The sequence below is a fragment of the Triplophysa rosa genome, linkage group LG16 (genome assembly GCF_024868665.1).
Source record: "Triplophysa rosa linkage group LG16, Trosa_1v2, whole genome shotgun sequence".
In the NCBI taxonomy this organism is placed as follows: domain Eukaryota; kingdom Metazoa; phylum Chordata; class Actinopteri; order Cypriniformes; family Nemacheilidae; genus Triplophysa; species Triplophysa rosa.
Genome location: NC_079905.1, coordinates 13,080,630 through 13,096,591, shown reverse-complemented (window position 1 = coordinate 13,096,591; position 15,962 = coordinate 13,080,630). Strand labels below are relative to the sequence as shown.

General features: G+C 45.1%; 1 protein-coding gene across 1 annotated transcript in view; it reads left to right on the top strand.

Annotated features, from left to right (window-relative positions):
- The window catches only part of gabbr2 (gamma-aminobutyric acid (GABA) B receptor, 2), a 179,716-nt gene extending 168,212 nt beyond the window's left edge, over window positions 1–11,504 (top strand). The window contains exons 16-19 of the mRNA XM_057354280.1: window positions 27–209; window positions 303–432; window positions 649–763; window positions 9,765–11,504. Coding sequence (XP_057210263.1) covers window positions 27–209; window positions 303–432; window positions 649–763; window positions 9,765–9,930 — 594 coding nt within the window. The 3' untranslated portion in view covers window positions 9,931–11,504. The remainder of the gene's footprint in view (window positions 1–26; window positions 210–302; window positions 433–648; window positions 764–9,764) is intronic.
- Window positions 11,505–15,962: the final 4,458 nt, after the last annotated feature.

Below are 15,962 nucleotides of genomic sequence, written 5' to 3'. Positions count from 1 at the left end.
CTGCCATTCTCTCTCTGTTTTGTTAGTTCGTCACGATGCAAACAAACCCGGATGCTGCCACCCAGAACCGGCGGTTAAAGTTCACTCAGAACCAGAAGAAGGAAGATTCTAAGACGTCCACCTCGGTAACCAGTGTTAACCAGGCTAACACGTCCCGTCTGGATGGACTCCAGACAGACAATCACCGTCTCCGGATGAGAATTACAGAGGTGACCTAAAACTCTCTGCCGGCCCGTTCTTTAAAATGTCTCTTTGTCAGGACATGACCGAGGCTGAGGATTTTTTTGGAATTTGTGTTTCAGTTGGATAAGGAACTGGAAGAGGTCACCATGCAACTGCAGGACACTCCGGAAAAGACTCCATACATCAAACAAAACCACTACCAAGACGTCAATAACATCTTGAGCATACGCAACTTCACGGACGGCAAAGGTAAAAGAAATAAACATCACACCCTGTATTCTGTCAGACAGTGACTCATTTTAATATATAACACTCTCTGTGTTACTGCCACAGAGAAAGAAACAGAACAGTTTGTTTTAGCATCATTACACACCTCCAGAAACCTGAAATGTCGTACAAAGTGTGACTTTTGACTTTGATGCCACAGCAGTGTCCTGAGCATCATATCTTTGTTTTGTTTCTTAGATGGAGAGAAATCTCTGAAGAACCACTTAGAGCAGAAACCTCAGGCTCAATGGGGATCTATGGATCCATCTAGGATAAGCAGAGGTCCATTAGAAGACATCAACTCACCAGAACAGTAAGTGCACACACTATGTACTGTACAGCGGCTCTGAAACATCTTAGTGGGGCATTTGAACTTCATAACAAATGTCATTCAGTTGCAAGAAGTATAAAACAAACACACTGTTCGAAAACATTTCACATAAGTAAGTTTGTTAGGTTTTAACTTGAACAGTAGGTATACTGTTCAAAAGCATGAAAAGGTAATCGGACACACGGATGTCAAACTTTAGAATAAAAAATGACCTTGTTGCATAGAGTAGTTTGTTTTCATAGAAGCTTCTTGTTTTTCTTGCAATGAAATTCATTTATTTTGAAGACGACATCACACTTTTTTGCAATTCACTTTTAGCAGAAACACGAAAGAAAACTTACTGTTTGTTCTCTTCTGGGAAGCAAACAGGCCAAAATATTAATGTATTTTGTCCATAGACTTTATAAAACATGACGTCACCCGTAGGTTTGTGAAGTGCAATTTTGAAGCCTAAAGTGAGCCAGTTGTCGCCATCTTGGCAGCACGTCACTCTCGGATAATTAAAAAAAGGGCAAAAAGGCGGGACGTGGGTGGAGCTGAGGTGCCTGGTTGGTGAAACCACTTGTCACTCAAGTGGCCACGCCCTTAATTATGCCGAATTTTAAGGCTTAATATCATTTAAACAGATGAGTTATAGAAAAATTCACACACCGCACAGTTGTCATGAAGGGCAAAATTAGCTATAAGACCAAAATCTTTTTTTTACCAGGCTGTAATCATGTTTTCTCTGATATAAAGTTGAGTATTTAGCATGGGGCTCAGTGAGATTCTGCTCTGTTTTGAAGCGAGTCTCTAGCGGACAGTCAATGAATTGCAGTTTAAGTCCGAGTAGGTTGCACGAGAGAGACCAGAAGGTTGCCGCTCGGTTTTTTCAGATTTTTGTCCAATCAGATGCTTTGTAATATGAGAATTTCCCTCCTCCGAATTGTAGTTGCAACTGACTAGCAAATGGTAAATCATGTTTAATGGCTATAAATAAAACCCAGTCTAGAATATATGAAATCTTACAGAAAACATCAAAAAGAGAACAGAGACAATAAGTCAAGCCGTTTTATTTTTAGTACCATAACCGTTGTTAGGATTCTAGTGTGTAAAGCCCATTACAGGACAGTGAGTGATAATAGGCAGATAATGTTCGTGTGTTTTCATCAAAAGGGAGACAACAGCTGTACATCAATGGGTGGTTGAAGGAAAGAAAAAAGAAAAGAAAAGGAGGAGATGTTGAGGGGAAAGTAAAAGGAGTGTGGGATATGGTCTGGGTTACGTAACTTGCGATTTCCAGCGAGCGCTGAAAGCAGTGGACCCTGAAAATAGACATGAGAGGAATACTCAGAGCTCACATGAATGTTTGATCAGATAGAGGAGAGCTTCTGCACTGTGTCACTGTTCATCACACACACGCACACACACTTACTGTGATCACGCTTCTCCCAGTAGTCAATGATCCCCTGACCCTGCTAAATAACGCTACCTCTGTCAAGGGAAATATACTCCTGGGTAATTTATTATGCCTGTGCTCAATGTCTGCAGTAAAGAAATGCATTTTTGGTTGCATGACATTGGCGTAATGTTTGCATAAGCATCCTTTTTTTTTATCAAGTTATCAGATAACTTCTTTTGTTTTGACTAATCAATGTTTGTTATTTTTACAGGAGACATTTTCCTTTATTGATGTATACAATTAATATTTCATTGGAACAGATACCTAATAGAAACAAACATAAATCAATCCTCAGAGGTGTGGTTTGTGTACTTTATGTAAGTGACATTTGGCTCATGTCATTAATTTAAAGGGCTTTGGTCTCTTGCGGTGAGTTATGAAATTGAAACTAGACGTGTAGTGTATGTCAGAGGATCCACACAGCCAGGTAAATGACATAACTGTCTTTCCACAGAATACAATACTAAATACTAAAATCTGTCATTTGGACTGTCAAACTGAAGGCTTTTCTTTGATGTAAATATCAGATTCGTATCAAACCAAAATGTATTCAGAAACCTTCAACATTTCTCACATTGTCACAGTTTGTTTGCTATAGTTTAGAAAGTGGTAATAAAATATGACAAGAATGTCAGATAACTCTGATAGAAAGGTATGTAATGGAGTGGATTGAATAGCTGTCAGCTATTACATTTAAGTACACAATTAGAGAACACCCATTTAGGGCATCCAATTACCAAGCAATGCTTCATTTTGTTCGGTCTGCGGTGGAAAAGATCGCATTAGTGATTAAAGAAAAAAACACCTAAGCAAAACATGGTCAGGTCTGAAAAACTGGGTCCAACATTTTTATCAGTTTTACTGCTGTATGAGGATTTTTTGGGTATAAATATGTCACAGTTTACTTTATTTTGCTATCCTCACTTACAGAAATAAACTATAGTATCCTGAACCCACTAGTAAAAAATATCCAAAAGCACAGTATATCTGGCGTATGAATCATTTTTGGTTTGACTGTATATGAATTATATTAAGCCTGGGTTAATATATGACTGTATTAAGAACATGCAGTTGTGGAAAATATACAAAAATATACATTTCAGTGTCTGTGAATTTCAACAAAAACAAACTGTTGAAAGTCATGAAAGTCATCCAACAGCATTATGAAAGACTGAGAAAATGCTAAATGCATGAGAGTCTTATTCCACCAATATATTCCCATTCATTTTTAGTATTGTGTTGTTCAAACATGAATATCAATTTGTTTTCTTTGCAGTATTCAAGAACTGCATACATTGCATCTTTTTTATTTTGACCAGACTGTCCTGTTTCAATTTTCTGAAAATAAAATAAATAAATAAAAAAACACATCTGGGATTTGGGAGAAATGTTGTTTCACAAAATGAAAGCAAAACTATCTAAAAACTGAAAATATTTTTGGAGTGGTCTATTATTTTGTCATATTTCATTTTCAGGGTAGTTAGTTAATGTTAAGAATTGCCATTATGTTTGTTTGAAAGGAATGGTGATACAGAAAATGTCCTACTTGGAAAAATCACAGTCGTCACTATACTTTTAACTGTTTCTACAGCTGCCCAAAAAAGTCTTTCCACATTTAAAATGCATACCATTAGAAAACGTCTTGGTTACGGATGTAACCTCAGTTCCCTGATGGAGGGAATGAGACGTTGTGTCGAGCCGACAGATGGGGTTCGTCCCTGAGAACCAATCGCTTCCGACTTCTTAGAAAAGGCCAATGAAATTGGCGAATGAAATTTGCATGCCGGACTCCGCCCCCGGATATCCGGGTATAAAAGGGAGACGGCGTGCCTCATTCATTCACCTTTGTACTGAGGAGCCTGAGACCTCTCATGACTGCTGCAGTGGGCAGCACGTGTTGTGGCAAGAAGGACACAACGTCTCGTTCCCTCCATCAGGGAACTGAGGTTACATCCGTAACCAAGACGTTCCCTTTCTGTCGGTCTCTCGACGTTGTGTCGAGCCGACAGATGGGGTTTCTATGGAAAACGCCACAACACTGTGCCCTGTCACAATCTCTAGCGAAGCGACGGTGACTGGCCTGGGCGTGTCAGCCGTGAGCGCTACCGCGAAATTGTAACGTACCAGTGGGTAGGTAGGGGGTCCCAGAGCTTTACTTGAAAGGTGGGAAGGCCCCTGCCTTCGGCCTCACAGACGGTGGCCTTGTTTCTCTAACAGCGAGAAGCCGCCTGGTACCGTAAGGCCACTGGGTAAGCGCTACTTCCTCAAGCGGGGAATGCGCTACAGAGACCACTTCCTGGTGGTCTCTGTAGACCACCAGGAACTGTAGCTCTGGAGTTTAGTGGAGATACCAACATGGTCTCACCAATGGGGGAGAACTCATGGGAAGAATGTGCGGACTGAAGGAGTTAACCGCGAGGTGGAGGTCCACCTAGGGAAGGTCATGGGTTACCAAGGTGGGAACCAATCATGAGGATACATCAGACGGAACCGCCCTGCTGGGGGGTTACAACGTCCGGTAGCACTAGGTCCGGTTAGAGCTATGTTGTGGATAACTCAGTTGGTACCCGGCCTAAGGGGCAGGGCTGCTCTGCCCAGCCCGCCCGCAGGAGGTGCTTGCTTAGTGATGTATGGAGTGCCTGTTCTTCACCCAGTGGGGGAAGAAGGGAGGCTAGTTTAGTACGCTGACCCCCTTAAGAGAAAGGGGGGAAGGTACTGTCATAGGCGTACACCCTACCGGCGGCCAGTCTTGCCTGATGCCTGCAAGACTCGAGCTGATACCGGTTTTACGCGGAGGCTGTAGGACCTCGCAAAGGTGATGGGTGTAGCCCAACCCGCAGCTCTGCAGATGTCTGCCAGAGAGGCGCCTCGAGCCAGTTCCCACGAGGAGGCTGTACTCCGTGTGGAGAGAGCTCTCACCCAGTGGGCGCGGGCGATCTTAGGACAGGTACGCCGTAGTGACGGCGTCCATGATCCAGTGCGGCAATCTCTGTTTGAGACAGCCCTCCCTGCTGATCTCCAAAACAGACAAAGAGCTGCTCAGAGCTCCTGTGGCTCTGCGTGTGGTCCAAGCAGAGGCGCAATGCGCGTACTGGACACAACACGGATGGGGTTGGGTCTTCTTCCCCGGTGGGGAGCGCCTGTAAGTTCACCACCTGGTGTAGGAGGAGTGGTGGGAACTTTGGGCACGTAGCCGGGCCGGGGTCTCAGGATAGCGTGAGAATCACCGGGCCCGAGTTCTAGGCAATCTGTGGACACGGAGAATGCTTTTAGGTCCGCTACCCTCTTGAGCGCCATCCGGAGAGCCGTCTTCATCATGAGGTGAGAAAGAGCGGCATCTCCGAGGGGCTCCAGGACCGCATCAAGGTCGCAAGAGGGTACGGAGCGCGGGTGAGGCGGTAGCCTTCCTGCACCCCTTAGGAACCAATTGATCAGGTTGTGCTGTCCTAGAGACTTACCAGCAACTGGGTCGTGATGAGCGGCAATAGCAGCTACATACACGTTCAGTGTGGAAGGGGAGAGATTACTCTCGAGTCTCTGGAAGGACAGCACGTTCCCAATCGAGCAACTCCGCGGGTCTTCTCTTCGAGAAGAGCACCAGGATGAGAAGAGGCACCACTTACAGGCATATAGCCACCTAGTGGCCAGGGCCCTAGCCTGAGTGATGGTCTTAACCTCCGCAGGGGGTAGGCCACTCAGGATCTCCTCATCCCGTCCAGGGGCCAGACATGGAGGTTCCAGAGGTCTGGCCTGGGATGCCATAACGTGCCCTTCCCCTGGGAAAGCAGGTCCTTTGTCAGGGGAATCGGCCGGGGGGGAGCTGTCGTCAAGAGCATTAGTTCCGAGAACCAAGTCCGGTTGGGCCAGTGTGGCGCAACTAGTACACTTGATGCTCCTCTTCCCTGACCCTGCACAGGGTCTGTGCAATGAGGCTCACTGGGGGGAATGCGTACTTCCGCTTGTCCCACGGCCAGCTGTGTGCTAGAGCATCCGTGCCGAGGGGGGCCTCGGATGGGAGTGCCCTAGCGGGCAATGGGTGGTGTCCAGGGAGGCGAACTAACTGAGCCCGCCCGAACTGTACACAATGAGCTGGACTGCGCAGGGGGTGGAGTCGCCACTCTCCGCGAGGCGTCAACTGACGAGAGAGCGCATTGGCTGTCTGGTTCAGGTCGCCTGGGATATGTGTGGCTTACAGGGATCTGCTCACCTGCGGACTCCACAGGAGGAGGCGTCGGGCGAGACGTGTTAGCTGCCGCGAGCGAACGCCACCCTGGCGGTTGAAATACGCTACGGCAGTTGTGCTGTCCGACCGGACCAGCACGTGCTTGTTCTGCATGAGAGGTTGTAGCCCCTTCAGTGCGGGTAGCACATCCAACATCTCTAGGCAGTTGATATCGCCCCGACACTGCGTGCCCGTTGCATACGGCACCCCAACCCTGCAGGGAGGCGGCTGTCATCACCACGACATGCCTCGTGACCTGCCCGAGAGGGACCCCCGCGTAGAAAGGTCATTGAAGACCAAGGGGTTAGGGTGCGTCGGCAGAGAGGCGTAATCACCATCCGCCTGCTGCTGGTGTGCCACGCTCTCCAGGGAACTCGACTCTGTAGCCAGTGTTGGAGCGGTCTCATGTGCATCAACCCGAGGGGTATCACCACCGCCGAGGATGCCATGTGCCCAGGAGCCTCTGAAATTGTTTCAGGGGGACCGCTGACTGCTTGAAAATATTCCAGGCAGTTCAACACTGACTGAGCGCACTCTGTAGGCAGTCACGCTGTAGTGGAGACAGAGTTGAGTTCCATACCAAGAAAGAGGATGCTCCGCACAGGGGAGAGCTTGCTCTTTTCTCGGTTGACCTGTGGTCCCAATCGATCTAGGTGCCGAAGCACTAGGTCCCTGTGTGTACATAACAGATCTCGCGAGTGTGTCAGATGAGCCAGTCGTGAGATAGTTTAGTACCCGCACACCTCTCTCCCTGAGGGGAGTGAGGGGCGGCTTCACGATCTTCGTGAAGACTCGTGGGGACAGGGACAGACCAAAAGGGAGGACTCTGTACTCTGACTCTCGAAAGCGAACCGTAGGAACGGGCGATGACGAGGAAGAATTGAGACATGAAAGTAAGCGTCCTTCAGGTCGATTGCCATGAACCAATCTTGACATCTGATAGATGCCAGGATGCGCTTCTGCGTGAGCATCCTGAACGGCAGCTTGAGTAGGTGCCTGTTCAGGGTACACAGATCTAGCAACCCCCTTTTGGGGACAATGAAGTACGGGCTGTAAAACCCGTTGAACATCTCGGCTAGAGGGACGAGCACGATCGCTTACTCACCAGAGGGGTGGTGACCTCGGCCCGAAGCACGGGAGCATCCTTGCCTCTGCTGAGGTTTGGAGGATGCCCGAAACTTCATGTAGAGGGTGAGAGCGGCTGTGATAAACACCCAGAGAGAGAGAGAAAACTCTTAGAAGTGGGCTGTTGGGACGGGGCAGGAACTACCCCGGATCGACCAACCAGCGAAGTAATGGCTGGGGTCGGGCCCGAAGGTATTCTCGATCTCCCTAGGGTCTTCCCATGAGGACCGCTTCGGCTTCCGCCGAGGCTGCTGACGGGGTGGTGGTCTCCTCTTCGATGTCTTCTTCCGGGGGGCCGCCTGAGTGGGGGCCGCCAAAACTGGAAGGCGATGAAGAGGACCAGGGCTGCTGGGAAGCAGACTGTGCACGGGATCTCGATGGCCAGAGGGCAGCCGAGTCGCGGCGGGAGAGGATATCTTGATATCCTCTGTCTGCTTCTTTACTGTCGAGAACTGCAGCTCGACAGTATCACCAAACAGCCCCCCTTGCAAGATGGGTGCATCGAGAAAGCTGACTTTTTCGGCGTTACTCATCTGTGCAAGGTTCAGCCAGAGGTGTCTCTCCTGGACCACAAGTGTGGACATCGCCAGACCCAGGGCCTGCGCTGTCACCTTGGTCGCCCGTAGAGCGAGGTCGGTGATGGCGCAGAGTTCCTGCATAAGCGCTGGGTCGGTCTTACCCCCGTGGAGCTCTCTCAATGCCTTGGCCTGACCTGCAGGATGGCCATAGCGTGTAGAGGGTGGTCCCAATCGATCTAGGGGACAGCTTGGCCCGCAGCAGAGTAAGCTCTCGACATCTTGGATGCCGAAAAACCTACATGCTTTGGACGGGAGTCTAGGTCGAGCGCCTGGGAGACATCGACGTATCCTCTAGCTGCCCCACCATCGAGGGAAGAAAGGGAGATGGAACTAGTTGACATGCATGCGCCGAAGGGGGCGTTCCAGGTCGTACTAAGTTCCTCATGCACTTCCGGGGAAACACGGCACTGGGGGCGAGTATGGCTTGGAGCCGCTCTCAAACCCGAGGTATCATGTATCCATCCGCAAGCATTGGGAGAGGCAGTGCGTGCACTGCAACCCAATGCCGGTGGTCCGGGGAAGCATGGCTGACATTTCGACGTCCGCTTCTTCCTGGGCTCGACCCCCCAAGGGAGGGAGCTCCGAGGAGTCCGATGCCAGGAAGTCGCCCTCCGATGCTGCAACGGACATATCATCATCACGCACCGTTTCCGAATACGTGGTTGAGGAACAAGACGGTGGGACCGTCTCATGGGGAAAGGTCAGACGAGCGAGACGAGGTGTGAACGGTCCGCGAGCCAGTGGCTGACGCATTAGCGCTCACAGTAATCCTCATATCACCCTCGCTGCTCGCCGTAGCGGACGGCAGGGCTGTAGTCCTGCCGTCACGGACCACACAGTCACCCGTGACGCAACGTCTGAATCGTCAAACGCCCGCAGTGCGGGCAGGACGTATCCACAAGGGCTGCCCCAGCATACTGGAAGCAGACCTCGTGTCCGTCCCCCTCCTCGATGAGTGTGTTGCACCCACGAGAACAGCGGGACATGCCACGCTGGAGTAATTTGCTCTTTTAGAGGAAAAACTCGAACACTTCTGGAACTGCCGAGACGCCCAGGGGAAGTCGCCGCAGGAAGGGACAGTCCGCTGCACCACGTCGTAGAACCGGCAGTCTTGTAGTTGCTATCTTGTAGCGAAGTCTGTTGATCATGAGCGAAGGCTCCGAAGAACAAAATGGTGAATGAATGAGGCACGCCGTCTCCCTTTTATACCCGGATATCTGGGGGCGGAGTCCGGCATGCAAATTTCATTAGCCAATTGCATTGGCCTTTTCTAAGAAGTCGGAAGCGATTGGTTCTCAGGGACGAACCCCATCTGTCGGCTCGACACAACGTCGAGAGACCGACAGAAAGGGAACCAAATATTTCTATTAACATTTCTATGAAATAATAGCATGACCACACTTTACAAACGTATTTCCACAGAACTCTATGTGGTGTAACGGATAGTGAACCTGACTTCATGGTCATTTATCGTGAATAAGAGATAACCAAGTGCATAACCAAGTTCTTCCCCACTATTCTTCCCACACTATCGCATGAAAGCATTAGAGATAATCACATACTACACGTATGAATAATAAGCATTGCGCCTTTAACCTCTGGGCTCTGTGTTTACAGCATACAGCGCAGACTGTCCCTGCAGCTGCCCATCCTGCACCACGCCTATCTGCCCTCCATAGGGGGTGTGGACGCGAGCTGCGGCAGTCCCACGGGCAGCCCGTCCTCCAGCCCCCGCCACAGACACATGCCTCCCTCCTACAGGGTTATGGTCTCCGGCCTGTGAGTCTCACCCCAGACCTGCACTCTGAGGAAGCCATCAGCTTTTTTAAAAACAGACTGAGCAATATCAGCGGTTAACGGAAACGTGCGAGCAACCCGCCGTGGTCGGACTCTTCATGCACCCATGACCCCTTTCCCACCATCCATGGCCACATCAGAGCAGGACTGATCATTCAGGCTAGGAGGGAGGTGATGCGTTTTCAGTTCCGTCACCTCCCGCCTTCGTCGGACCCCCAAAACAGCAGCAAAGATCAACAGAGGACAGGACCCGTAGCCTTACCTGCTTCAAAGAGACGCTTCTACCGGCGGCCTTTCAACTCCTTCATGGACATCGATTCTGCCGGAACTCGCTGCAAAAGGACGATCCTCGTTCACCACGCCAATAGCCGTGTAAATATCACATTCAGACATCAAAGCGAGCTTTGAATATGCCTGGAAATGAATTCTTCGGGGATGTTTTATTCTGATGTGGCCTGGGAAAAGTTACAAACTGTTATCAATCCGGGAAGAGACACGTGCACAAACCGTTCGGTATGAATTTGTTGTATTGCTTCTGTGTCCCCATAGTGTGAAAAACATGGTTATTGGTAAACAAGACTATTAAAATATCCTTTTTTAAGATAAAGAGAACAAGTGTTTCAGGGTAACACGGGCCAACCGTTCCTGCCTGGATTGACATGTACCGCACTTTCGCAGAATCGCACAGCGTTTTTTTCCACGTGGCACAGGCCTGACGTGGTAACAGAGTATCGGAAGTACAAAGAATCATGGAGAGACTCTAAAAAAACAGGATGGCGTCCTCAGAAACCCAGGTCCAGCTGACCGAGCCTCCATTCAAAGCAAATGTGAAACAGCCGGGGTGCGTGCAAACGGCCTAGTGAGGCGATTTCAGAGGGTCAGTCTTCCATTACAGCAGCGTGTGTTGATCCTGCGTCCTGCACCCCATCAGAAGCACGCAGATGCTACGGATGTACAATAGCAGTCACGTGACCGGGCTGTTAGAGAACAAGAAGACTCACAAATTGCGATAATAACAGGGAAGCGGTATTCCACGCAGAGCAAAACCAAAATATCTTCGCAGAAAGATGCGAGGTTACACAAAAGAACTGGTCCACGCAACAAGACAGACGCTATATGTTGTATTAAAACAGTGGGACTGAAACATTAGCACAAGTGTAATTAACGTAATAAGAATGAGTCGTTTTGACTCGCCGGTGCAGTCCTCTGTTTGGTTTAGTTTCTTCTTGGTTGATGAAAAACACATTTGGGAATCTTCTACGGTTGTACATTTGGGCTCAAAGGGCTTGGATGGAGGTGCAGGTGAGGAGAATAAGATCCCAGAGAAACGGCAGAAGGTCCGTCGGTCTCCAAGCGACATTGTGAAAAAACTCGCCTAGCTCACCTAGCAACAGTGATCTTACCTCATAGTTGCTATTGAAACGTTACTGTGTGCTGTGAACTTTGCACAATGTTTTTGCAGAGATAGAGGAGCATCTGCATATAGCCGTTGTTATATTTTGTAAATCTATATCGAGGAAATGTAATAGAAATACAAATGATGGGAAATAAGCTACGTGTCATCCATATCAGGCAAGAGTTTGTTTCTGCTGATATCTCACCGTCGGTGTCTTGGGTTTAGTTTTGTCGTCGGGTTCGTTACGTGTGCCTGTTGTGTTTCGGTAGGCTGAGAAACCGAATCGTGTCGGCCAGGTGACAAAAACACGATCAGATGTAAATGCATCTTGTGAACTTCCTGTTTAGCCAATGAGAACACAACGTTCACGATTTCTGCCTGTCAGGTTTTCTGGGAAGATGGAAGTGAATGAAGATGCATTTGCTAACAGATGCGATTGTCAAAGTACCTCACGTTCACCAACGAGTCAGTGACCAAGACCTTTAAACACAACACCGCAAACAGATACGCAAAAATCCCACAATGCCACGGGAAGTAACGTAAACTCGGCTGCGCGTGACGGATGCGACCTAGACTGATGTTTATAGCACACAAGTTTTTCAGTTTCTTGCCATCACGCAGTTGTGTAAAAATGGTCTACATCAATATTTCATGCTTTGATTTGATGGTTTAGTTTATGACTTGACATCATAGTTATTCCAGACTACAATCAGCTCTTCTTTCCAAGTTCATTAAGGTGTCAGTATGTCCTCATATGAGTTATTTTGGCACATTCAGCATTCAGTATCAATAATGAAGGTGTGTACACAATATGAAACAGAACAGTATGTGTTTTAGACCAACCCTAAGCAGAAATAGGATGTCATCCAGAGAAAATGTGCCCCATATTCCCCCCGCCCCAACCTCCCATTTAAATACAAAGTATGGGTAATACAATTCAAAATATCTTATTTTGTGTTCAACAGACCAAAAAAAATACAATAATTTTTCCTACTATGGTAGTCAATGATGTCCCGTAAATGTCCGTTGCTAACAATAAAGTGTGCATAAATGATGACAGAATTTTCATTTTTGGGTGGACTATCCCTTTAATAAATAACAAAGCATTATTCTATAATAATGAAGTCGTTTATGTGCATTGAAATTAAATAAAGGTATCACGACATTATTAACTATTTGAATGTACATTAACTAATTATCTTTTAAGCCTTATTTAATGTTCTAATATTGACAATCTTCATGAAAGTTGTCATGGAGCGTTACCAATATTACAGTAAGTCAGCTCAGTGAATCAGTAGACATAAAGGGCTAGTTCACTCTTACATACTATGATGTACACAATACAGTTTCATGAAACAGATATTGATGCCATTTGGCACGTAACATTCATCCACACATCCAACTTTAATTTGAGATTTTGATCGGTTTAAACCTCCCGGTAAAGATTATTTAAAAGATTTGTTAATTACAACACAAAGGACATACTCAAATATATATTTTAAGTAAATGTTCTAGAGATTCTAATGTCTCGAGTTAGAGTGAATGTGATGTTTACAAGTGATTCAGCCAAACCCAGAGAGGGCATGTGTCATTATTCTACTTGTCATTTCTAAATGATTTATTTGAGGCTAGAGAAAGCGTAGTGTATGAAAAATAAGATTATTGGGAGATTATAGGGTAATACAGAAATCATACAGTATAGTATGATGAATGTATAAAATTATGGAAAGCAAGTCCTCTAATATTTGTTTGTAGTATATTTATTTTCTAAATAGTCATTAGAAAAACAAATAGGTATTCTATGCATACATTGTAGATTTTATTTTCAAACAATCATATCTGTCAAATGCACAACATTGTGAAAGTGGCAATAATTCTCTGTATAGATAAGTATACTTAATGTTTTTGATGGTACAATAAGTTGAACGGTAGAATCATATCCTAAAAAATATGTCAGCATTGCATTTTATACACTGCTTGTACTTTTAGTATATAATGATGACACTATATTGACATTGCACAGGAATAGTGTCTTATGAATTAATGTCTGACACGACAAACAGAAAACTATCATCAGTGTTTCATGCACCATAAACTGTTTTTTATTTTACAAATGAAAGATGAACGCTGGTCTGGGGATGTAATCATGTCATTCCCATTCCAGAAAGTGAATTGTGATGTAATCTCTGTTTAAGGATAGAATTGGACAAACACAGAAAGGACTACATTAGTCTTTATTAAACCTATGATGTTCATTTTGAGATGTACTGTGGATTGAAATCACTGTGCATCAAACATAAAGTTATCCCGATGATATATGTTTCAAATGTATTTAATGGGCTATGGCAAGCACATCCGGTTGGTTACAACCGTCTTGGCAATAACCTTGGAAACCAAGTCAAGAGCTGATTGTTGGTCACAAATTTGTGATGTTACATAAAACTTGAAAATGTTCTAAAAACGCAAATGTGCAAAGATGAATTTAATCTGCAAGGTTTGACACAAGCATTCAGATGGACTCGAAGCGTATGCTGGTGATACGGTTAAACTGGTTTGCATTTTCATCTGTGCACCAGTTTCTCCGACAGCCGCAAGGTCTGGTCATCACCCTAGGAAGACCCACTTCTGATGTATATAATGTAAACAACCTATTTTTTCTGTAGAGGTATAATATTATGATAGTGGGGGATGTTACAAATGACGTTAAAAAGACAGAATGTTAGCAGTGAGCGTGTATGTCTGTTTGCCACTGTGTGAAAACGTGCTGTCTACAAGTTTACACATCGCTATACAAAACTATTTATTCTGTGCTGGAAGACCTCCCTCGCTCCGTTTTGTTTTGGGGTCCACTTTTGCTTTTTGTTTTATTAGTCATTTTTATTGTTCACAAAACATCACCGCCCATCAAGAACAAAAAAGGAAATCCACAACTCTGTTGTTTTGTTTTTATATACAGTGCTTTTGAAAGTGTACACTTGTGTGCTCCACTGCTGTACCGTTCAGTGTGTTTGTATGACGCACGCACACACACACACACACGGGAGCACTTGAACAAATCAAAGTGGATGTGCTCATTTCATATTTCTTGTACCCTTAAACTGCATGGAAATCATAACATTTTTAATAAATTGCAAAAAAATGTTTTATTAATAAAATAATCAAAATAATTGCTTTGGCCTAAAGCTCTTTTTTTGGAAATGAACAGCAAAAATCACTTAAAGGTCCTATGTGTATTTTTTGGAGGATCTATTGATATAAATGCGATATAATAAACCTAACTATATCTTCAGAGGTGTATAGTCTTTACATAATGAAGCGATATGTTTTTATTACCTTAGAATGAGCTATTTCTATCTACACCGCGGGTCCCCTAGGATGGAATTTACCATGTTGTTTCAACAGTAGCCCTAAAAGGACAAACTCCTCAGAGCGTGTTTCGTAAATACGTTATCTCCTTCGGCAAAGAAGCAAAAACACAACGACATCTTAGTTCTGTGTCAGCCACCATAGTGTTTCGAAACTAACACCGTGTCTACACCGGACACGGCGCGACGCGATAAAAGACAGTAGACAAAAAAGGACGAATTCTCCTACACCTACCAAATCGCCCTCTTAAACACTTCAAACAGAAAGGCATGGTAGATAAATGTGTAATGGCCACTCCTGTACACTGAGCACAATGAATTATTGAACATCCCGGGACCTCATTGCAAACAGAAGGTTGGAGTATGGAGCCTACATGTCACAGTCAGCTTTCTCCTTTCATCAAGCCCTCAAATATTTAACATGTCGGTCGTAGACAGGACACACAAGACCTCTTCGCCTCTCACAACAGTCAGCTAGTGTCCTCAAAGAGCAGAATGAACCAATTCACTCTAACAGAATACATCAGGGGCTTTTGAAGCATTGACCACCTCTTTGACTAAAACATTTGGCTTTCTAGTGTTACATTCTTAAAATACATCCATCGATTTAATTTGACGATTAACCGCAATTAACCTCATGCAGAATAAAAGTATTTTTTAAAGTGTTTGCATGATATATGTCTGTGTACTGGACATATTCATTTTGTATTTATAACACACACACACACACACACAATTTGAATTATTGGTAATACCTCTAAATATTTCTTAAATATAGACTCTGTTTTTGTGTTTATAAATAGAAAATGAATATGCACAGTACACAGATATATAGTGTTGGGTGTAACTAGTTACTGTAATTAAATTACTTTTCCCTTGAAAATGTAAAGTAAGGGATTACTTTTATTTTTTCTGTAATTTAATTAGTTACTTCTGATGTAATTAAACTAAATACTGTGTGTAAAATATGTGTGCGCAATAGTGGAATTGACATCTAAATTCAAAGTCTAACTTTAAAATCCGTGCTTCAATGTATAATTCTCACATTTGTAATACTTTGGTCAGTTAATAATACCACTTAATGTAGTTTTAATATTATTTATTTGAATGAATTAAAAGAGCCGTTTCATGTCTATCCTTGAATCACTTAACTAATCAAGGTTGATGTAGGACATAGAAAGTAATTAGTAATAAGTAATTCAATACTTTTTGGAGAGAGTATTTTGTACAGTATTCTAATTACACCATTGAATATGT